Source organism: Antedon bifida, chromosome 2 (assembly GCF_963402885.1).
Source record: "Antedon bifida chromosome 2, ecAntBifi1.1, whole genome shotgun sequence".
Classification (NCBI taxonomy): Eukaryota; Metazoa; Echinodermata; class Crinoidea; order Comatulida; family Antedonidae; genus Antedon; species Antedon bifida.
In genome coordinates this window covers 15,709,595-15,735,225 of record NC_136227.1, presented here as the reverse complement: position 1 = coordinate 15,735,225, position 25,631 = coordinate 15,709,595, and the positions used below count along the sequence as shown (strand labels likewise).

At 33.1% G+C, this 25,631-nt stretch overlaps 1 protein-coding gene across 2 annotated transcripts; it reads left to right on the top strand.

Annotated features, from left to right (window-relative positions):
- The first annotated feature begins 1,026 nt into the window (after positions 1–1,026).
- LOC144835696 (2-oxoglutarate and iron-dependent oxygenase domain-containing protein 2-like) lies at positions 1,027–6,580 on the top strand. 2 transcript variants are annotated; one of them, XM_078690759.1, is made up of 6 exons: positions 1,027–1,116; positions 2,846–2,880; positions 3,388–3,498; positions 3,771–3,865; positions 4,648–4,905; positions 5,741–6,580. In XM_078690759.1, exons 5-6 carry the CDS (start codon positions 4,897–4,899, stop codon positions 6,005–6,007), a joined length of 276 nt encoding a protein of 91 aa, XP_078546885.1. In that variant the 5' UTR covers positions 1,027–1,116; positions 2,846–2,880; positions 3,388–3,498; positions 3,771–3,865; positions 4,648–4,896; the 3' UTR covers positions 6,008–6,580. The 2 variants fall into 2 exon arrangements, with proteins under 2 accessions (XP_078546885.1, XP_078546886.1); XM_078690760.1 differs by having other exon boundaries at positions 1,110–1,274.
- Positions 6,581–25,631: the final 19,051 nt, after the last annotated feature.

The following is a 25,631-nucleotide window of genomic DNA, read 5'->3' as shown; positions in this document are numbered from 1 at the left end:
ATCTGCTAAAACTGAAAAGAAACAAACACAATGTGTTTCAATACTGTATAATGATGCTTGTTTTTTGTACTTTATTTCAACATGTAAAAATGTATCTGAAACTCACCCTTTCTCTTCTTCATTGGTGCAGCGTCGTCATTACATCTTCTTGGCAACTTGCGCTTCATTGTTATCCTTTTAGGTGGATTTGGTACGTAAAAAATTATTAATTTTTTGGAATACTGAAATCGCTGTGATTCTTCAAAATGGTTAGAACATAGTCTACAATTGTTGTAGAGGTAGACAGCTGTTTTTTTCCTCAAATCATTTCTCCTCGTATTCTGAACCCATTTCGCACACCTATAGAAACCATTTTGTTTAAATATGATGAAAATATTCTATTTTGGAAAATTGCAGACCAATAAGTGCAATTTGATTTAGGGGTTATGTTATACTAGACCAGTATTTAATTGTTTGATTCACTCAGAAGCGTTAGTAAATATGCCCGTATGTTCTTAAAAACTACGGTAAGTCTAGGCCTACTGCAATTGAAATATAGCCCAGGTGTACATGGGCCTAGGAGGCCTAGCTAGGCCTACCTTTACACACTTTACATTCCTGGATGAAAAAAAACCAATTCTGACTGCTAGCCATAGAAATGTCAGTCGACATTAGTTTCCACAGGTTATACTGTTATTTGTACTTCATAATTTATCTAATAATTTAGGTAATTTAATTAAAAAGTTAGATTTAAGTTTATTCTTAGGCTAATGAATAGCATCGGCTAGGCGGGGGGACACGGCGATCGAGATGAGAGAGCATCTATAACCATTCTCTCTGTTAATTTATGCAATTTGGATTATATTCTTGTAAAATTTACCTTTCTTTATCTTTTGGAAAGCGGAAAAACTTAATTCTGGATTCCTTTTTGCATTATTATTGCAATTGATAGCAGCACACCAACATCCACAACTTTTTCCCATTGTTGTCTGCCTAAAAAAAGTTTCATACATCCCGACTTATGGCGGCGCCCTACCGCATGAACAATACTACTGTTACAGCGAAATTCTTGTGATATATATTCTTTGCTATCAATCAATAGAAGCCAAGCTTGCTACCAGAACAGTAAAGCATACAGTTACGTAGGCCTAGAAAATAAAATGAGTCTTGATGATAGAAAGAGCTGCTATGTTTGTAGCTGTTACTATTACTATACCCATAACATATTTTTACCTAAGTTTAAACTGCATGTGACGTATATAGATGGTAAAATATTTGCTGATATTTGGAAACCGGTAAAACCTGTTGCTGCCAAATCTTCTTTGGGCCTAGACAGCAGAGCCTACGAAAGCCCATTAATGCCATTTTAAGTATATGTTTTTTGAACGTAATCCGTTCTAACGAATTAGTAATCCGTTCAAACGAATTGCAACATATACAACAAGTGCCATTTAAAGTATATGTTGTAATTCGTTTAAACGGATTACTAATCCGTTCAAACGAATTACTAATTTGTTTAAACGGATTACTAATTTGTTCAAACGAATTACTAATTCGTTCAAACGAATTACTAATTTGTTTAAACGGATTACTAATTTGTTTAAACGAATTAATAATTTGTTTAAACAGATTACTAATTTGTTTGAACGAATTAGTAATTCGTTCGAACTGATTAATAATCCGTTTAAACAAATTACTAATCCGTTTGGACGGATTCCTAATTCGTTTGAACAGATTATTAATCTGTTTAAACAAATTAGTAATTCGTTTGAACGGATTAGTAATCCGTTCAAACGAATTAGTAATCCGTTCAAACCAATTGCAACATATACAACAAGTGCCATTTAAAGTATATGTTACTAATCCGTTCAAACGAATTACTAATTTGTTTAAACAGATTAATAATCTGTTAAAACGAATTAGGGATCCGTTCCAACGGATTAGTAATTTGTTTAAACGGATTACTAATTTATTCAAACGAATTACTAATTCGTTCTAACGAATTAGTAATCCGTTTAAACAAATTATTAATTTGTTTAACGGATTACTAATTCGTTCAAACGAATTACTAATTCGTTCAAACAGATTAGTAATCCGTTTAAACAAATTATTAATTTGTTTAAACAAATTATTAATTCGTTTAAACGGATAATTAAACCGTTTAAACAAATTAGTAATTCGTTTGAACGAATTAGTAATCCGTTTAAACAAATTAGTAATTCGTTTGAACGGATTAGTAATCCGTTTGAACAAATTATTAATCCGTTTAAACAAATTAGTAATTCGTTTGAACGGATTAGTAATCCGTTCAAACGAATTACAACATATACTTTAAATGGCACTTGTTGTATATGTTGCAATTCGTTTGAACGGATTACTAATTCGTTTGAACAGATTATTAATCCGTTCAAACGAATTACTAATTCGTTAGAACGGATTACGTTTGAAAAACATATACTTAAAATGGCATTAATGGGCTTTCGTAAGAGCCTGGTCTGGTCCTAGTTAAGTAGAACTACTAGTAGGCCTGTCTAAACTAACCCTACCCTAGACCTAGGCCTTTATTTTGGAAATTAGATTTTTGCCGCTGTAGCCATACTGAAAACTTTACATATATGATATAGGCCTTATAGTCTAGGGTATGCAGTATTTTTATAATTTACATGCACAGGTCAAAATTAACAAATTATACATTATGATGGTAGTAGTTTCCATAAGTGCTCCGTTGAAGCACTGAGTGAGTACATATATGGTATGTAATTTAAATGTGAATGGAAAATAGAGAGAAACAAGCTTCAAATTGGAGCTACTGTATAGTACATATAATATTAATAATAAAATGTGAATTGTTTGTATTATTTTGTAGATTCTTAAAAACAAAGGGTGTGACAACGAAGAGTCGTAAGTAATTGATGTTTTAATTTATGTAATTATGTTAAGTTATCTGGCTGATAATGGTACAAGTAGCAAAATACAGTTCATGTGTAGCAGAATACGGTACCTGTGTAGCAGAATATGGTACATGTGTAGCAGAATATGGTACATGTGTAGCAGAATACGGTACCTGTGTAGCAGAATACGGTACCTGTGTAGCAGAATAATTGTACATGTGTAGTAGAATAATTGTACATGTGTAGCAGAATAATTGTATATGTGTAGCAGAATAATGGTAACAAACAAGAAACGTAGACAAGTTACAGTATGAATGAAGACAAGTTTTGATAATTATTATATTATAAACATATATCAGTAAATGTGAATTGTCAATAAACTCTTCTAGGAATAAAACAGAATTTGGCTCATGCAGACAATTTTCCTCATAGTGGGACTTTCAAATGCAAAACTATATTTTCTTTGTTTTATTTCATACCATTAAACACATGTTATCTCACTAACAATTCATTTCAGGTTAAAACAGAAGTAGAACGTAGAAAATCACTTGGCCGAGATTATTTAAAGAGAAAAGAGACAATTTTAAAACATTACACACCACTCAATCAAGAGATATACAAACTACAGGTATGGAATTAAGTAGTACAAAAATGAAAAGAATATTTTACCTGTTAACTACACCTTGCTGACGAAATACAACTATGAATGCATGTCTGATTTTGTAAAGACCAACTATTACAACAAACGTTTATCTTGAATACTTGTCTCACTACAACTGACAAGGACAACTTCCCCCTTTAGTTATATTTTTAGTTAAATATCTTGACTAAAAATATTTGAAATAGTTTGAAAGTTTTTCTTCTTTATGTTATTATATTTTCTCGTTGAAATTGTTGTAGATTTCATTTCTGAGCCTAACATTTCTGGAGTTGGTTGAACATAGCAAGCAGAAAAATGCATCAATGCAAAGTTTGATAAAAGAGTACTGAAAAAGGTTTGTTGATAGTTGACCTATTGTAATCAAATTCTATAAAAAGTTAGTAAAGGATTCTCTGATTGCCATACAATAACTGTACATTGTGAAGCTCATTCTGCCATGGAACAGTAATCGAAAAAGATAAAAATCAAAGCTCCACACTAGTATAGCAGGCTTTCCTATATGATTAAAACTATTTGACGAAAAGGCATATTTCAAACACATTAAAGGAAAAGTCAAGCACACAAAAAATGGTAAAATTACATGTTTTTGCATTGTTATTTTGTGAACAATGGATGTTCTATAACTCAAAATGGCATTCAAAAACTTGCATATTTACTTTAATTACGTTTAATGTTTCACATTTAACTGTTTTTTTTTTATGTAGGAGAGCGTATTTACTCTTTTCCAATTTTTACTGAAGAGTTTTGTAATTCATTTAAAGAAGAAATAGAACATTTTGAAAACACAGATTTACCAAAAGGAAGACCAAATAAGTTGTAGATTTAATCTTACCCCATACAACATGAATGCCACCACATGCATTACACACAATATTGTATTATAACACATTTGTATAATATGTAGTAGAATTCATTGACTTCCATGATCTACAATTGACCAAGCATTGTGATTTTTACTGTATTTTATCACTTCTTGATATTGATTTTGTTTTTAAAGAATTTATTTGATTTCTTTGTTATGTAGAAGGATTGAAAATAAATAAAAATAAAATAAAAGTCACTACTATTAGTAAAGCATAGACCTGCTTAAAATTCTCAAAATGTATTTTGTTGTAGGTATTAAGGAATGAATTGGGATTTGATGACTACTTCATCACACCTTTACGTCAGAATTACATAACTCCACTCGCTAGGCTCTTGTATCCAGACTGTGGTGGAGACTTGTTAGACTCTCACAAAGCTTTTGTTGTAAAGTACAAGATTGGAGAAGATTTGGATCTTAACTATCATTATGATAATGCAGAGGTCACTCTTAATATATCACTTACAAGTGATTTCACTGAGGGCTCATTGTATTTTGGAGGCATGCGTCATGTAAGTAAAAACAATGCCTGAATGTATCCGGTTATAAAAAACAAAGCAACGATTTGTATAATTTTGGCACTGAACACCATAATTAAATGGTTTACATTCTATTTTAAGTAATACTTTATGACCAATATGATTTTTTTATTATGACCGATACAATTTTGTTATTATGACCGATACAATTTTGTTATTATGACCGATACAATTTTGTTATTATGACCAATACAATTTTGTTATTATGACCGATACAATTTTGTTATTATGACCGATACAATTTTGTTATTATGACCCGAATACAATTTTGTTATTATGACCGATACAATTTTTTTATTATGACCGATACAATTTTTTTATTATGACCCGAATACAATTTTGTTATTATGACCCGAATACAATTTTGTTATTATGACCAATACAATTTTGTTATTATGACCGATACAATTTTGTTTTTATGACCGATACAATTTTGTTATTATGACCGATACAATTTTGTTATTATGACCTGAATACAATTTTTTAAAGTAAAAATGTAGCTATATTGGTGACAATCATATCGTATATATTCTCCCAACCACCCTTAGATGCTTGTTTTAAGTACCTGAACTTTTCTGTTCATACACATGATAAGGACTCAAGACAAGATGTTCTTAATGTCATTTCCTGGTGGCAGTCTAAAGCCAGTCTAACATTAGTCATATAAAATATTGCACATCAGGCTTCCATTTTGGCTTTTGTATACCTCTGTTGAATCATGGAGGAATTTCCTCCATGGTTGAAGTGACATGGTTGTCTTTTATATAGAAACATAACAGGTTTGTTAATTTTGTGTTGTTTTTAACAGCAACGAGGAATAGAAGAACCACAGCGTACTGAATATTGCCACAAGCCAACGTATGGTTTAATTCATCGAGGACAACACATGCACGGTGCTCTTCCAATATCAGATGGTGAACGGTACAATCTAATTATTTGGATGCGATCTTCCAAAATAAGGAATAAAGTGTGTCCAATGTGTGATAATAAACCTCAACTTATTAAGACTGTTGGATTCGGAGATGGATTCACTCAACCAGAAAATACAACTGTCGATGTTTGTTGTACTTTATAATGCATAGGTCAAAAATTTTACAACTCAAATAATATATTTACAAGATTCTTCCACTGGACATGTGTATTTATGACCTCTCTGCGACCTAACTATGTGACATGTAAGGATGTCAAGAATGGTTGAGCCTGTGATGTAGCACAGACATTGGTTTATGACCTCTCTGCGACCTAACTATGTGACATGTAAGGATGTAAAGAATGGTTGAGCCCGTGATGTAGCAGAGACATTGGTTTGAAATCCTTTTTTTGTTTGAAAAAGTGTGTCGGCTGTGAGGTTTAGGAGAAGATAGAGTTTATGGGAAGTTTATAAGAAGATATGAAAACATAGTCTCCATCAAAGGGAACTATTATAGTACTATATATACATTAGTATATTTTTATAAATATATTATATAATAAAATAATAATAAACTTTTATAAAGTGCTATTTACTGATGTCTCACAGCACTAAAAGACCAACAAGAATTATTGAAAAAGGTGAGATTTTAGAAGTGACTTGAATTGAGAGATTTACACTGACGGGTATGAAGTGGAAGCTGATTCCAAACTGGTGGCATTTGTGCAAAAACCCCTTGAAAATAAATACAATGAACAATTATGGTGTAAGTGTGGCTACCGTAAATGCCCTGCTTTGCATAAACTACTCAAACCCCCACCCCACCTCAAATTAACTCCCCTACCCCATACATCATTTGGTATAAATGCCCTCTCATAAACAGCCCGGAACCTTTATTAAAACTTGACTTGAACAATCTTGAGACAGGATAATATCCACTAATAATCTCTGACTTGGACGAGACGGTAGCAGCAACTGTAAACTTACATGTAACAAAACTTGACTTGAACAATCTTGAGACAGGATAATATCCACTAATAATCTCTGACTTGGACGAGACGGTAGCAGCAACTGTAAACTTACATGTAACTAAACTTGACTTGAACAATGTTGAGACAGGATAATATCCACTAATAACCTCTGACTTGGACGAGATGGTAGCAGCAACTGTAACCTTACATAGAACAAAACTTGACTTGAACAATCTTGAGACAGGATAATATCCGCTAATAACCTCTGACTTGGACGAGACGGTAGCAGCAACTGTAAACTTACATGGAACAAAACTTGACTTGAACAATCTTGAGACAGGATAATATCCACTAATAACCTCTGACTTGGACGAGATGGTAGCAGCAACTGTAAACTTACATAGAACTAAACTTGACTTGAACAATGTTGAGACAGGATAATATCCACTAATAACCTCTGATGACTTGGACGAGATGGTAGCAGCAACTGTAACCTTACATAGAACAAAACTTGACTTGAACAATCTTGAGACAGGATAATATTCGCTAATAACCTCTGACTTGGACGAGACGGTAGCAGCAACTGTAAACTTACATAGAACTAAACTTGACTTGAACAATGTTGAGACAGGATAATATCCACTAATAACCTCTGACTTGGACGAGATGGTAGCAGCAACTGTAACCTTACATAGAACAAAACTTGACTTGAACAATCTTGAGACAGGATAATATCCACTAATAATCTCTGACTTGGACGAGACGGTAGCAGCAACTGTAAACTTACATGTAACTAAACTTGACTTGAACAATGTTGAGACAGGATAATATCCACTAATAACCTCTGACTTGGACGAGATGGTAGCAGCAACTGTAACCTTACATAGAACAAAACTTGACTTGAACAATCTTGAGACAGGATAATATCCGCTAATAACCTCTGACTTGGACGAGACGGTAGCAGCAACTGTAAACTTACATGGAACAAAACTTGACTTGAACAATCTTGAGACAGGATAATATCCACTAATAACCTCTGACTTGGACGAGATGGTAGCAGCAACTGTAAACTTACATAGAACTAAACTTGACTTGAACAATGTTGAGACAGGATAATATCCACTAATAACCTCTGACTTGGACGAGATGGTAGCAGCAACTGTAACCTTACATAGAACAAAACTTGACTTGAACAATCTTGAGACAGGATAATATTCGCTAATAACCTCTGACTTGGACGAGATGGTAGCAGCAACTGTAAACTTACATGGAACAAAACTTGACTTGAACAATCTTGAGACAGGATACATATGCCTATCCTGCACCAATTCAACACATTTAAGATGAACTTCCTTATTAGAAATAGTTCATAATTGTAAACTTAATGGTCTTGTTCAGGAAGTGAGGTTTAAAAAGGAAACATCTGAAAATATTATACAGTAACAGATACAAGTATGTTAACTATATGTTTTGCCTGTTCATCTTCAAGAATTGTGAATGTATGAATTGTTTAATGAATACAAATTACAAGCTAAAATCGGCGAAAATGATGAATTATGAAATGAATTGTATAGCATTGTCAAACCTATTAAAAAGTCAACCACGGATCTAGATGTATGAATAATAACACAGACAAGTATAGCCATCCCATTAACAACATTTGCATTCGGAATTAAATTGTAAAGGAAGATGTATTATCGTTGGATAATATAAACCCAGATTATAGAATGGAGGCGCAAATATTTATATTGTTCTTAAATATATTTTCACGTAAAGTTCTTTCCTGTTACCGGAAATTTTGTCTATTAACAATCTCCTACAATGTACTACAATGGGTACTGACATTATTGACGCATTCTCGAGGGTAATTGATTATTTAACATTTGGTCAAAAAAGATAGGTATCTGAAGCAAGATGCAAGAAGACATAATGCATTTTATCGCTCCATCAACTAAGAACGGCTATGCACCACCACCCACAAAATCAAGAAAGAGTTCTCAATCTGTCAATCCTCACTGTGTCCACACTCATTGTCTCGTCCTCAAGATGGGATATCATATATTGTTTTAATGTTGTATTTAGTACGTTTAAATATAGGTGTCGAGTTGTATGTTATGTCATACCATTGCTCACATACAGGTGTCGAGTTGTATGTTATATCATACCATTGCTCACATACAGGTGTCGAGTTGTATGTTATATCATACCATTGCTCACATACAGGTGTCGAGTTGTATTCTATGTCATACCATTGCTCACATACAGGTGTCGAGTTGTATGTTATGTCATACCATTGCTCACATACAGGTGTCGAGTTGTATGTTATGTCATACCATTGCTCACATACAGGTGTCGAGTTGTATTCTATGTCATACCATTGCTCACATACAGGTGTCGAGTTGTATGTTATATCATACCATTGCTCACATACAGGTGTCGAGTTGTATGTTATATCATACCATTGCTCACATACAGGTGTCGAGTTGTATTTTATGAAGAAAGAGTTCTCAATCTGTCAATCCTCACTGTGTCCACACTCATTGTCTCGTCCTCAAGATGGGATATCATATATTGTTTTAATGTTGTATTTAGTACGTTTAAATATAGGTGTCGAGTTGTATGTTATGTCATACCATTGCTCACATACAGGTGTCGAGTTGTATGTTATATCATACCATTGCTCACATACAGGTGTCGAGTTGTATTCTATGTCATACCATTGCTCACATACAGGTGTCGAGTTGTATGTTATATCATACCATTGCTCACATACAGGTGTCGAGTTGTATGTTATATCATACCATTGCTCACATACAGGTGTCGAGTTGTATTTTATGAAGAAAGAGTTCTCAATCTGTCAATCCTCACTGTGTCCACACTCATTGTCTCGTCCTCAAGATGGGATATCATATATTGTTTTAATGTTGTATTTAGTACGTTTAAATATAGGTGTCGAGTTGTATGTTATGTCATACCATTGCTCACATACAGGTGTCGAGTTGTATGTTATATCATACCATTGCTCACATACAGGTGTCGAGTTGTATTCTATGTCATACCATTGCTCACATACAGGTGTCGAGTTGTATGTTATATCATACCATTGCTCACATACAGGTGTCGAGTTGTATGTTATATCATACCATTGCTCACATACAGGTGTCGAGTTGTATTTTATGAAGAAAGAGTTCTCAATCTGTCAATCCTCACTGTGTCCACACTCATTGTCTCAATGAAAAAAAAAAATAATGAAATCGTGAATAACAAACAGTGATACAGAAACTCATAATACACAGCCGACACACTTTTTCAAACAAAAAAAGGATTTCAAACCAATGTCTCTGCTACATCACGGGCTCAACCATTCTTTACATCCTTACATGTCACATAGTTAGGTCGCAGAGAGGTCATAAACACGAGTTGGATTCGGAGATGGATTCACTCAACCAGAAAATACAACTGTCGATGTTTGTTGTACTTTATAATGCATAGGTCAAAAATTTTACAACTCAAATAATATATTTACAAGATTCTTCCAATGGACATGTGTATTTATGACCTCTCTGCGACCTAACTATGTGACATGTAAGGATGTCAAGAATGGTTGAGCCTGTGATGTAGCACAGACATAGGAATGTATTTACAATAGGAATCTAATATTCTTCTATTCCTCGTTGCTGTTAAAAACAACACAAAATTAACAAACCTGCTATGTTGCTATATAAAAGACAACCATGTCACTTGTAGATTCAACAGAGGTATACAAAAGCCAAAATGGAAGTTCCCTTTTTTAACAAAAAAACGTCTGTATTTCAGTTAAATTATATTTTTTTTCAACAAATTTTTGGTGATAGTTCATAACTATTATGATACTTCAAAATGACCCACCTTTTTTCGAAATCTGTTATTTTTTATTTTTTTGAAATTAGTCAAACGGACAATACATCTTTAATTATTGTTTAATAATTTGTAAGAAGTAATTAATATATTGTTGATGGAAAACGTTGTAATAAACAAACGAAAATAAAGACTGATTGTAAAATTGTTGGAAAAATGTTTTAATAAAACGAAAGAAAGAACTAATTGTAACATATTGTTGGAAATGTTTAATAAACAACAACGAAAGAAAGAACTACTTTAGTTATTGGAAAATGATAGAAAGAACATAAACGGCCATCTCTTGCAGAGGCCTATTTAGTTCATTGTTGAAAATGATAGAAAGAACATAAACGGCTATCTCTTACAGAGGCCTATTTAGTTCATTGTTGAAAATGATAGAAAGAACATAAACGGCCATCTCTTGCAGAGGCCTATTTAGTTCATTGTTGAAAATGATAGAAAGAACATAAACGGCTATCTCTTACAGAGGCCTATTTAGTTCATTGTTGAAAATGATAGAAAGAACATAAACGGCCATCTCTTGCATAGGCCTATTTAATTCATTGTTGGCAAACTGCTTTCAGTGGTTTATTCAATTCATCGTAATCTGGATTCAATTTGTCTTCTACACGTTTCATCCAGTCAGCAATTTCAGGCTGGTTCTTCAGTAAACCTTTACCAGATGGACAGGCCAACGGTTGAACAACCTGAAGAATTTTAGAAATACTATTAATATATATGAAATATTTTAATGGGAACGAATGAAATTTTTTCTTACTAATGCATGCACTAATGTAACATAAACTCCAAATATTTAGAATTTCATTTTTTTTATCGATATTTATTGTTTCTGTTTGATGAATAAACAACGCTATGACAAAAATGCATCTTATAAAAGACAAAGAAGGTTGTCCGTTGATGGTTAATGAATAAAGAGCGATAGGATGATTTGGACAATGGGAATGTCTCGTATAAAATCAATTATAGCTCCGTCGGAAGGTTGTCCGATGGTTATTGAATAAAGAGCGATAGGATGATTTGGACAATGGGAATGTATCGTATAAAATCAACTATAGCTCCGTCGGAAGGTTGTCCGTTGATCGTTGATGAATAAAGAGCGATAGGATGATTTGGACAATGGGAATGTATCGTATAAAATCAACTATAACTCCGTCGGAAGGTTGTACGTTGATGGTTAATGAATAAAGAGCGATAGGATGATTTGGACAATGGGAATGTCTCGTATAAAATCAACTATAGCTCCGTCGGAAGGTTGTCCGATGGTTATTGAATAAAGAGCGATAGGATGATTTGGACAATGGGAATGTATCGTATAAAATCAACTATAGCTCCGTCGGAAGGTTGTCCGTTGATCGTTGATGAATAAAGAGCGATAGGATGATTTGGACAATGGGAATGTATCGTATAAAATCAACTATAACTCCGTCGGAAGGTTGTACGTTGATGGTTAATGAATAAAGAGCGATAGGATGATTTGGACAATGGGAATGTATCGTATAAAATCAACTATAGCTCCGTCGGAAGGGTGTCCGTTGATCGTTGATGAATAAAGAGCGATAGGATGATTTGGACAATGGGAATGTATCGTATAAAATCAACTATAACTCCGTCGGAAGGTTGTACGTTGATGGTTAATGAATAAAGAGCGATAGGATGATTTGGACAATGGGAATGTCTCGTATAAAATCAACTATAGCTCCGTCGGAAGGTTGTCCGTTGATCGTTGATGAATAAAGAGCGATAGGATGATTTGGACAATGGGAATGTATCGTATAAAATCAACTATAACTCCGTCGGAAGGTTGTACGTTGATGGTTAATGAATAAAGAGCGATAGGATGATTTGGACAATGGGAATGTCTCGTATAAAATCAACTATAGCTCCGTCGGAAGGTTGTCCGTTGATCGTTGATGAATAAAGAGCGATAGGATGATTTGTACAATGGGAATGTATCGTATAAAATCAACTATAGCTCCGTCGGAATGTTGTCCGTTGATGGTTAATGAATAAAGAGCGATAGGATGATTTGGACAATGGGAATGTCTCGTATAAAATCAACTATACCTCCGTCGGAATGTTATACGTTGATGGTTAATGAATAAAGAGCGATAGGATGATTTGGACAATGGGAATGTATCGTATAAAATCAACTATAGCTCCGTCGGAAGGTTGTCCGTTGATGGTTAATGAATAAAGAGCGATAGGATGATTTGGACAATGGGAATGTATCGTATAAAATCAACTATAGCTCCGTCGGAAGGTTGTCCGTTGATGGTTAATGAATAAAGAGCGATAGGATGATTTGGACGGTTAATGAATAAAGAGCAATAGGATAAATAATATATTGTATATATTTTTATGTTGCGTTTTTTTGCTTCCTTTCATTATTTTGCTCAATTGTTTTATTTTGGTTGCGCCACTAACTCGGATGTCAATATAAATTTGTGCTGTATTTGAAATAAATAATAAGGTATTATAAATGTATATTATTATTTATTTATAGGTCAGCTGGTGCGTTTACAATTGTTAATCCATCCATATCTGTGAAGATATATACACCAGGCCTAGAGAACCAATTACGGTTATTTAAATAAACGCAACCGCCCCACCCCCTCTTCCCATAAAACATCCCTTGTAATAAACGCCCCTTGAGTCTTGAATTTAGTCTATTTCGAATATAGTGTAGGGTATAGGCTATTCGTAAGCTTTTTATGAACTAATCAAGTTCTACTACTCTAAATTGCATATTTGTTTATGTAGGATGTACAAGGCAGGCAATGCAATTTATTTTAGAACGATTTCATTTTGTACATGTTTTAAATTGTATCTTGTATTATTGTTATTATTCGCCAGTTTCATAATGTATTTTTGTTTATGTTTTAATGTTTTTCATATGGACAAATAAATATTAGCAGTATCAGCACTTATTCTTTTTATTAACTATACCTACAGAAAACGTCGTTTAAGATAATGCTTTTGCTAAATAAATAGGAAATACGAATTAGCAATTTACACCTCCGCTAAGGTAAATACAGACACACTTTAACAATGTGTGAAATATGGTGTTCCAAGTTAACTAGCTAGAGAAATAAAGGGTTAATCACCTTAATTGTGATTCATTAAATGTAGGCCTAGTACTTATATCAGTGTAAGATATCAACAAAATGCCCAGTTTTACCGTGACCATGTGTTGCCACCGAGCACTCGACATTCTACGCATACGATTACAGACTGTGCTTGTTATTAGCAAAAGGGTAAGATCCCTTCCTGGAATTGACATTCGTTATATTTTAGTTACCTAGGAGTACGTTATGTTGTAATTAATAAATAAAAATAATTCTGCTCTTTAGTGCTACTTTAAAACGTTGGGAAGAATTAATGATGCCTGTCTATTTAGCTTAAAATCAAGAAATGTCGTTGTGTCGCGACAGTTTGTTTTAAATAAGTTAATCTTGTACATTAAAACTAGTATCCAGTTGTGATTGATTCTTGCTATACAGCTGCAAATTATACAACAACTTGTAGTGCTGGTTTTTCTATCTTAAACTTATATAAACCACAATGTATTCTTGCTAATAACAATATTCATAAACATAAAGTTATAAAAAGTACAAGAACATTATTATCGATATTTTTTCGTAACAAATAAATCGATCTGGTAAGGCTTAGAAGCAAACTGAAATTTGATAAAGCAAGCATTCATTGTTCTGCTTTAGGCCTACACACCTTGAGAAAAATAATGAAATCGTGAATAACAAACAGTGATACAGAAACTGGTGGTGCTTGTTTTCTATCTTTAAGTTTTAAATAGCACAGTGTATTATTGCTCCAATATGAATAATATATAAGGAAGTTATACAAAGTACAATAACAGGCCTCTCATTGTTACCGATCTTTTTATCCAATAAACAAATCTTTCTAGTACCGGTAAATCGGAAGTGTGGTAATTGTAAAAGAAAAAATGAAACACATTTATGCTCCAAATATTATTTGTTTTACAGCTTTATATAAGGCAGCTTTAAAAGTTCAACAATATTAATACTGATTAATTTTTTTTATAAATACTAGTAATTCGCAGAAAAAAAAACAGGCGCAGCTTAAAAGAAAAATGAAACAAGCTCTGATGAGTGTATTGTTATGCCTATAAGGAAGTAAAGTATGCCTACAATAATAATAGTACTAAGAAAACATAAAATCAATTACCTTGTACAGTTGTACATTACAGTATCACATCGATTTGGCCCTGGTTGGAATCTTTTATATTATGTACAATATTTAGGGTTTTTTATTCATGCAGATTTTTTTACAGTGCCTGACAATGTTATGTTATGTCCGTTCATTTTTTTTATTCAATCGAAAACAAAAAGGAATTAGAATTTTGATTTTCACTTATATTTTTAATATTATTTTTTATTAGTGGTAGGCCTAATGTTCCACGCGTATAATTTATATTATCAACCCATTGCCAAAAGTAAATAGACCCAGTGTACCAACAGATTTTAGGCCAGTTACAAGTACTTTACTAATTTAATGTTTTGAAAGATTGAATGTATAAAGACTCAAAGAAACATTTGTAATGATATTTACCAACGCCTTGACAAAGTCAAACAAAGTTATGTAAATGTCTATCTTTATCGATTTCCCCAGTGAATTTAACACTATTTACCTCATGTTTTAATTGATAGGCTGTTACGTTTTAATGTTTCATCTAATCTTGTCAAATTTATACTTAGTTTCTTGATTGATAGACAGCAGATGGTTGAGTGTGGTATCCTATCGAATAAAAAGGTTGTTTTATTTCTCCAATTTTATACTAGTAGTTTTAATATTTTAAGTAAACATTGCAATATTGTTAAATATGCCGACGATACTGTTATTAGTGGTTTTATTTGTGACGGAATCAAGATATAAATGAGTATCTTAATGAAGTTGAAATATTTGTAAATTTGATAATAGACTTATACCTGCATAATGCATTAGTTGAAAGAATCATCCAATATAAATATTTGGGTACTATAACAGATAACACATTACAATAGGAATCTAACTCTCTTATGACTTCCAAGAAGCATCTCAAACACTCTACTTTCTCAGAAACCTCAAGCAAATTAGAGTTGATAACTATGGAACGCCATCGCTGCCTCTGACAGCAACCCAACACATTTCTATTGTATTAGTATTCGGCCCATTTACCATTACGTTCGACTCTTTCAGCATTCGGTCCATTTCTATTCGGCCTATTTATCATTACGTTCGGCTCTTTGAGCATTCGGCACATATCTATTCAGCCCATTTATCATTACGTTCGGTTCTTTCAGCATTCGGCGCTTATTTATTCGGCCCTTTCTCAATTACGTTCGGCTCTTTTTGATTCGGCCCTTTTTTATAAGGCGCAATTCAATTCTAACCTTTGACATGAGGACAAATGGAAGAAAATCAACGGCTAAAAATAATTCTATGAATTGACATGATTAAAGTGTTAGAGATAAATAAAATAATAAATATTCATTAATCGAATGGGGATAGGGCCTGAAATCGGTCGCGCTATATTGTATGGAGTGAGATATACATTTTCGTCGTTTATATAGATTTAAGTGATATTTTTTAGGAGCTAGATTTAAGTAATTTAAGAAGACGTGTGGAAATGTTTTATTTGGTTAATTGGTTAATGAATATTTATTATCAATAATTAAATTGTTTTGTAGGATATTATTAGGTGTATCACGCGTTAACTTTTAAATTATACAATAAAACAAGTAACGAAACATTTTCAAAAAGCACACATTACAATCATTGAAACCGGTAAAATCTAATGAAAACAAAAAGTAGCCATAATAGGAGATAATACCATTTAAATTCAATTCAAAATTCTTTAATCATCCCACACGGGGCAATTCAAATAAAAAGGCCTGGATTAAAATGATCTTACAAAAATTACAAAATATCACAATACACAGTAAAATATAACAAGAGTCAAAGTTCAAGAATTTAAGAGTCGGATGGCCACTGGCAAAAACGAATTTCTTTTCCGGTTTGTTCTACATGCCATGAGGCATGAGCTCGAAATCAGTGAACAAGGCATGGTTAACATTTATATTTACTGTAGGCCTATTTTAAAAATAATACGAAAGGGCTGCAGTCGCGTACTCAAGTTAGTGTTTACTGACCAACCGACCGACCGACCAACCAACTGACACAGTGAGCTGATACACGACTAAAAACCTGTAATTTAAAGCAAAACATCAAATTGCCTGTCAGACAATGGATTTTTGGTTAAATTAATTGCTTATTGTGTCTTTTTATAAGTTAAAGCATTATTTGTTTTCTTTTTTTCTACGGAAGTGACTAATTATGGAATATTCAAAATCTTATTTTTTTTAATTGTTAATATTTTTGGGGGATAATAATACAAAGATGATGATAATTATTATGATAACGATGATGAAAAACCGCATTTATAATTGTAATAAATGCTAATAATATACTCATCTAATTAAAATAATAACTAGTTTCTTTTTCAAATTAGGATCGCAATCGCAAAATGATTTGAAAGTTAAAATTCCACTACCAATGTGCGACACTAATCATATTACTAGTAGTGGTGGTATGGAAACGGAAAGGTATACGAAGCATAAGCGACCACGGCGACGATTCCGATACGGCTCGGAATGACCCAGCCCTCAACGATCCTATGCTATAAGATTTTACAAAAAGAAGATAGAAAGTCACCAATGCATAGTGGAGTCAAAGAGGCTAAATACAGTATCCCTTTTATTATGTTTGAATGTGTAACGGTATGAAATGAATCAATTTATTGCAACAAAAATACACAAATATATATATTATATACTGTCTCTTTTGTTGTATTTCTTTTATTCCACCCAGGAAGCACTTGCCAGTTCTTATGCTATGACTTTATCCAAATTCCTTCACTTGTACCAAAGGTAAATTACTGAAAAAATGACAATGCTGTGGGTATCAGTGGCTGGATCTCAATGGAGATACCAAAAAAAAGTGAAAAGCTAAATCAAAACGTTAAAGTAAAAAGCCAGAAAGTTAGCAGAGCTTTCGGGAAAAACTAGCCCTTCATCAGTGCAAGTGAAGGAATTTGGATAAAACATAGCATATGCAAGAACTGACAAATTTTTTACTATGATGAAATCTTTAAAAATATAAAAAAATGATGCACTGTCAAACTATATACTATTAAATTTAATATATGAACATTTTAATTAAGGAAAAAGTTATTGTTAAGTTTGTTATTTCGGCCTATGAAAATGTCATAATTTGTTTGATTGTCGAAATTATTTTTTTTAAATTTAATATGCAATTAATGATGACTTAATCAACTTTTGTTCTATTAATTTCATAATAAATCATACATATGATACACTTTAAGAAAATGAAATGCAAAATAGGTTTTCCCGATCGTTCTGACGATCTATCTAATTTTAAAATTTAGCATATTTTCATCATTTTGTCATTTTTGACGTGCTCGTATAACGTAATTTCGAGTTGAAAAGTGAATCAAATATGATGATATTATTAAAGAAAGGTTGTAAAACCGAAATCGGGCAAAAAGAGTGCATATTAACATTTAACGCGCAGTGCGCATGTAAAAATCTGCGCACTCATGGCACTCATTTAAACGCTCTAAATTGCCTGAAACTTACTCTTATTTCATCGAAAATAAATGTTGACAATTTTTAACATTTTAAGTGCGCGTACGCATGCGTTACATGCGCTACGCACGTAATTGTATTGCCATATGATGATTTATGCCCTGAAATTTATGAGTACCAAATTTTATTTAATTGTGATTCATGCTTGTGAAGATATGATTACAAACGTGATTTCGTTAAATCGTGCTTAGACCGCGTAATTTTTGATTGTGCACCGTGAAAACATAACCACGATTCCTGGCCATAAGAAATATACTGTGAAAAATTGACATAGCTAGATGAAACTGATATCAAGACAAGGCCATATACAAGTTAGTGTTTACCGACCGACCGACCAACCGACCGACCAACCGACCGACATAATGAGCTGTAGAGTCGCGTTGCACGCACGCGACTAAAAATACTATTTTGATAGATTTAATATACGTTTATACAAATGTGTTGATTTGCGATGAATGGAACATTCCAAATTATTTGGTTTAACCATGGAGGTATAACATGGAGGTATTGGTTTAACACAAGTAGGTAAATTTATGGGCCCTTAGAGTAAAACTTAATGCCTTAAGATATAGTATTGCATACTGCTATACAATACTGTAAATACCTAAACCACTTTTGGACGCCATTTTGAATCGCAAATTTCTTACTGTGAGTGTTGGTACTGTTAGATATAATATAAACATATATACAAATAAACTGTATTACTGTGAGTGTGGGAGGCCCTACTGTTAGATTATGAACACATAATATACAAATAAACTATATAACTGACAGTTGTTTCTCAACAAAAATAAATGTCGTAGTGGTGTATCGTCACATCTACTTTACTATTTCAATCGACTATGACACTAGTGACAGTTTAGCAAAGTATTAAATCACAGATGTTTTACTGTATTTAGTGGTATATTATTATAGGCCTATAAAACATGAACAAAATATTTCGTTGCTGATTGGATAAAGAATATATTTAAAAATGGTTCCTCTTTGTACGTTCCCTCAATATAATGTTACATACAAAACACAAATTGGGTTTGTTTAAAATGAGTCAAAAAATCAAAAATTTGATTTCTCTTTAGGAAGTAATTCCCAGGGTGCTAATTTTAGTTGACTGCATAAATCATCGTGTCTATTTATTCGTTTCTGTAAACGACAATGTATTATAGTCCTGCGGTACGTACATTTGAAATCGCAAGTTTTTTTACGCTGAAATTACTATGTATTCGAGAACGTCAATCTGGGCACGACCTCGATTGTACGCGAGCGAAGGAAAGGAAAGGCAAAACAAAAGAAAAGAACTTTACACGAAAATATCTTTAAGAACAATAGTTCATTGTTGGAAATATTTACGCCTCCATTCTATAATCTTGGTTTATATTATCCAACGATAATACATCTTACTTTACAGTATAATTCCGAATGTAAATGTTGTTAATGGGATGGCTATACTTGTTATTATTCATACATCTAGATCCGTGGTTGACTTTTTAATAGGTTTGACAATGCTATACAATTCATTTCATAATTCATCATTTTCGCCGATTTTAGCTTGTAATTTGTATTAATTAAACAATTCATACATTCACAATTCTTGAAGATGAACAGGCAAAAAATTAGTTAACATACTTAGTATCTGTTACTGTACAATATTATTTTCAGATGTTTCCTTTATAAACCTCACTTCCTGAACAAGACCATTAAGTTTGAAATTATGAACTATTTCTAATAAGGAAGTTCATCTTAAATGTGTTGAATTGGTGCAGGATAGGCATTTGTATCCTGTCTCAAGATTGTTCAACTCAAGTTTTGTTCCATGTAAGTTTACAGTTGCTGCTACCATCTCGTCCAAGTCAGAGGTTATTAGTGGATATTATCCTGTCTCAAGATTGCTCAAGTCAAGTTTTGTTCCATGTAAGTTTACAGTTGCTGCTACCATCTCGTCCAAGTCAGAGGTTATTAGCGGATATTATCCTGTCTCAAGATTGTTCAAGTCAAGTTTTGTTCCATGTAAGTTTACAGTTGCTGCTACCATCTCGTCCAAGTCAGAGGTTATTAGCGGATATTATCCTGTCTCAAGATTGCTCAAGTCAAGTTTTGTTCCATGTAAGTTTACAGTTGCTGCTACCATCTCGTCCAAGTCAGAGGTTATTAGTGGATATTATCCTGTCTCAAGATTGCTCAAGTCAAGTTTTGTTCCATGTAAGTTTACAGTTGCTGCTACCATCTCGTCCAAGTCAGAGGTTATTAGTGGATATTATCCTGTCTCAAGATTGCTCAAGTCAAGTTTAGTTCTAAGTAAGTTTACAGTGTTATTCAAGTTTACAAACGCTACTCAAGCTACTTTCAAATACAATTATTTGGATTTTATGTTCAATTGGTTAGCAGATAGAAGGTATGTTATTTCTACATTATATTACTCTATGTTTAGAACGAGATTATTCACACTTTTTAGTTCATTCGGCGTGAGTAGCAACAAATTGACGACAATCATCACCCCTAAGTTAAAACATTGAATCAAATATTAACAAAATATACAATTGTGTTTATTTGCATGGTATCGCACACGTTATTGTCTTACAACAATTAAATAATTTCAGGGTGGGACAGTAACTAATTATAACATTCGTATCGAGCAACCGACCAGGGATTTAGTATTATAGGTCGTAACAGCCGTCCCAACCGATCTTAGTCAGTTATAAACATTTGAAAATAATTGAAAATCTAAACTTATACAATGTACCACAATTAACATTTTGTTGCCATAGGCCTAACTACAAGAACAGTTCCAATAACGGGGCCACCAGGACGAGGAAGCTTGACACTTATTAAGCATGTGTGAATATTGTATGAATAAATATTACAATAGAACTACACTGTATGTATGCATCTACGGTGTCTCTTATTAAGCATGTGTGTTGAATTGTATATATGCTGTGTGTACAGTTATAGTTTACCGTATTTTCTGCACTTAATTTCGGACAGAGACTAACTAAACCTTTTCGACATCCAGGAATTATTATAGAATATTATATATTATTGAATTGATGGAGTGGACTTGTGGCTACCAATTCAAGGGTCCTGGGTTCAAATCCTGTCATATGTCAGGATTTTTTCTAATGACAAATTACAACTCCACTCCCAAAGACTTGTAATAAGACTTTGTTTATGTAGAGCATAAGTTTCCTACACAGAAAGAAAGTTATGAAGATGAGATAAATTATAAAATAAAATTAATATTAATTCCTACCGTTTCTCGACCCTCAGTCACCGAGATTAATTTGTTTAGCATTTGGAGTACATTAACATAAAGTATGTCAATTAAGGTCCAGGGACCACCAAATGGCCATTTGTAAGTTTCCATCTCTTTACCAACTTTCAAGGAAGTGGCCCAAATAAATACGCTCAAATTGAATTAGATAGTATTTATAAGCATTAATATACATCCACATCGTATTTTCGATTTGTGTGTCATCATTATCAACTGTCTTTTACGTTTTCTATTACTTTTATTTTGTTTATGTGCTTGTGGAATTAACATTTTTTTTAGATTAGAGAGATACCACCTAATTTCACTATCATGGGATGCCCATTGACATCCTTATACCAATATCACCAGCGACAGACATTTTGTCTGCTGCGATAGGCCCGTCAGACTCGCCGAGGGATGGCCTAAAAATGGGGTTAGCATAGAATAGTGAGGTACCACTCAAAATTAATGTCAAATGAACAAGTTGTGTTCATACAATACTAAATAGGTAACGACAGACTAATTGTCTGCTGCACCGCAAGTGCCAGACACCCTAAAGTTTGACTGGAGACTCCCTTCCCCCAACTGGCCTAGATTAGATATTGTAGATACCACCAGCAACCAAGACAGTGGTTGTCTTTTAGGCCATTTCATATTCATTACAGGTTGGTTGCTGGTGGTATCTACAATATCTAAGGTTACATATGGTATACTTATGGTAAGGGGAGTCTCTAGTTAAACTTTAGAGGGGTCTGCCAGGGCCAAGGATAGTGTAATAGGTCATTTCGTATTCCTTACAATGTGCTAAATCATATAAAATTGGTTGCTGTCGTTGGTGATATTGGTATATATGGTATATATACATGGTTACGTAAACAAGAATAAAAAAAAATAAAATATAAAAAAAATAAAAATCAAATAAAAAGATATGAAATCAAATGATTATCGTAGAGTATATAATAAGCATCATTCAGTTAAACTAAGTCTCATTTGAGGCTTAGGGATTGCAGTTGCCATATATGGCACTAAATCAGGATTGAACCCCGGACCTTGGGATTGGAAGGCAAACACCAACCTCCATGATACAGCTCCACTCCAATGGCTGTCAATGGTAAAAACATAACGGCACACAACATAACATAAACATGCTTCGTAGTTTCTTTTCTCCAACTACAATTTGGTTTCTAATTACTCCTGTAAACAGCTTGATTACATCATTTTACAAAGGAAACTTTATAGTATGCGTTTTCATAAATAGGTGAATAAACATATACAGTACATATTTGTGTTTATATTGACGAGGTTGTAATAGTAACTTCAGTAACTATTACAGTATTTATTTGTTATACGACACAAGACAAGTGTATCTGATAAGTACGTACATTTATTCGAAAAAATAAGTCTAGATAGATATATCCCTTGCGTCTGAAATCACGGCCCAACAAATCAGTACTCATGACAGCAATTCGATCTAGTTTTGTTCACACAAATGTTTCCAGGAATTTTAACACCGCAACCAATGATTAGCCCTAAATATTTAGTAAACTGTATGATAATCCCTAGCTTAATAAGAGGTAGACTACAGTTTAATTTGTTACTAAATAAGAGCTAGCGTTTCCGCCGATCGCCGAATATCTTACTGTATTTATTTAGTGTGGTTCTTATACTGTATAAATACAATCAACTTTATTACTGCGGTTTCATCACCACCACCCCGTGCCGCCCAATCCCCGTAGTTAAATTTCCATTTATCCTCAATTTCTTGAGTCCACATAAATTAATTGTTCTTTATGGTATCCAGTATTCGTTATTTTGTCTTTATTTCCGAATACCCCAATTAAGGGGACATTTCCGTTTTTGTTTCCCAATGTCCCCATGGGTTCTATTGTATTCGAGAACACTGGATGCACATCTAGTCATAGAAAAATTTCTGAAAGAAGAAGAAAGTGCTCTTGTTGAAACTTTTAAGAAGTCTACGAAAATTAATATGACGGATAGATTACAATTTGATGAAGCTACTGTTGGATACAGTATGTATGTAAAGACAAACTTAAACCTGAACAAATACATTGTCAAAAATGTGAGAAGAAAGATAGAAAATACATATCAATTTTATCCTATAAGTTTAGTGCAATTTAATTCAGTGCACAAACTGCAGTGTTCGCAGCTTTCACGCTACAGTAATTTCACTGCAGACTTCGTACGCAGTTGTTTACCGCTCGAAGATTTGGACGCTTACATTATTGATAGGGTAGTCACATTATAGCGGTGTCATGAACACGGGATCAGATAATTCAACACAAGTTTAATAGTACAGTAAAGCAATGCTAGCATATACTGTACAAATGGTAAATATGTGATAACCGTTGTTACACAAAACCCTATGTGCACTACTTGTGTTACGATTACAATCTGATATAATGAAAGTTACCAGGCATGTGTAAACCCTGGATCTGTCTCGCTGCGCTAGTCAAATTTACATGGACACCCAATTATTTTTCCAATTAAATATCATGTTTTGTTTAATTATATAAAACAAAATTAGACTTTTTAGTTTCCTCAATATTTGGACTTTAAAATGATATGTGATTTTAAATGTATAATTAGATGTGATATTTGTATAGCCAATTTACAATCGGGTTGAAGACCTGCTAGTCCCTCTCGACGGCGGACTCTACGCGTCGAAGTATGTGTGGCTACACTGTAAAAGGTAGCAAAATTGTGATTTCCGACGAGATAACACATATTTAAGTGATGTGATTTATGAAATAATATGAAGCTTTCATTTCTACACATTTTACCGTTTGAACCAGATTATCCGACGATTATTAGTGGAGAAAACTAAAAAACACGCTGAAAAATGGGAATTTTTGCACAATTTGGCCGCGTTTTCAAGGTATACAGCGCGTGTGTCGCTTTTTTACGGAATAAAATTGCTATATGTAAAACGTGGTTTTTTTTAATTATCAAAAGTGATCATTGTCACAATCTGGTCAAAAGCCATATATATACGTGAATTCTGTAATCCGATTGGTCAATAATTATGTATGAGATATAATTCCGTATTACGCCCATTTACTCAGTCAAGCGGATCAGAAGGGTAATATATCCCGTAATTACCTGTTTGATGTTTCTACGCGCGCGTTGTTTATGTATTATTTTTATCGTTGAGCGCATGCGTAGTTGTGATTTCAACCATCGAATATGAACCCGTATTCGACAGTCCGTCAAAAAAGCTATATGACACAATAAGATACTGTATATATTTGTTTTTTTTCTTTGTCTCTTGTTCTTTGTCTCGTGTACACTAAGAGATAAAATCGTATTAGGTATGAAACAGAAAAGGTAGGCCTACATCGTATAATAGAATTTAAACAGAGTAGCAGGCCGATTAACATACATCTTAAAATGGAATTGCGAAAAATAAGTAACGCCGTGGGTTCGAACAATACTTATTCAAACTCATGAACAATTTGGTATTTGGTAAAACAATGAAAGATGTACGACTTAGAACCAGTGTAGTTATAGGGAGAATGAAGATGAAAGGAAATAGTTAGTAAACCAAACTTGAAAACCTTAAATATATTTCCTGATGGAATCACTGCTTACAAAATAAATAAAACGATAAGTTATTGTGAAATGGCCATATTAATTTACAGAAAAGTTTAATGTATCACTTTTACTATAATAATAATATTAAGGTGAAGTATAGAGAAAATGTAAACATGCTATGATACTGATAGTATAATTATTAAAATAAAAACGAAAGATGATTTTAGTGATTAATGGTAATGATAGATGAGTAAGTACGTATACAGAAAATAACAATTTCATATGAATAGGGCATATGATTAAAAGAACTATGATAAGTATCAACCCATGCTATGGAACGATAGGGAAAAAGAAAAGACGAACTCAAAATGTGATGATAGATAACCTGAGCAAATATAAAAGCAACTGACAATAGAAAAAGATAGAAATGGAGAGCTTTG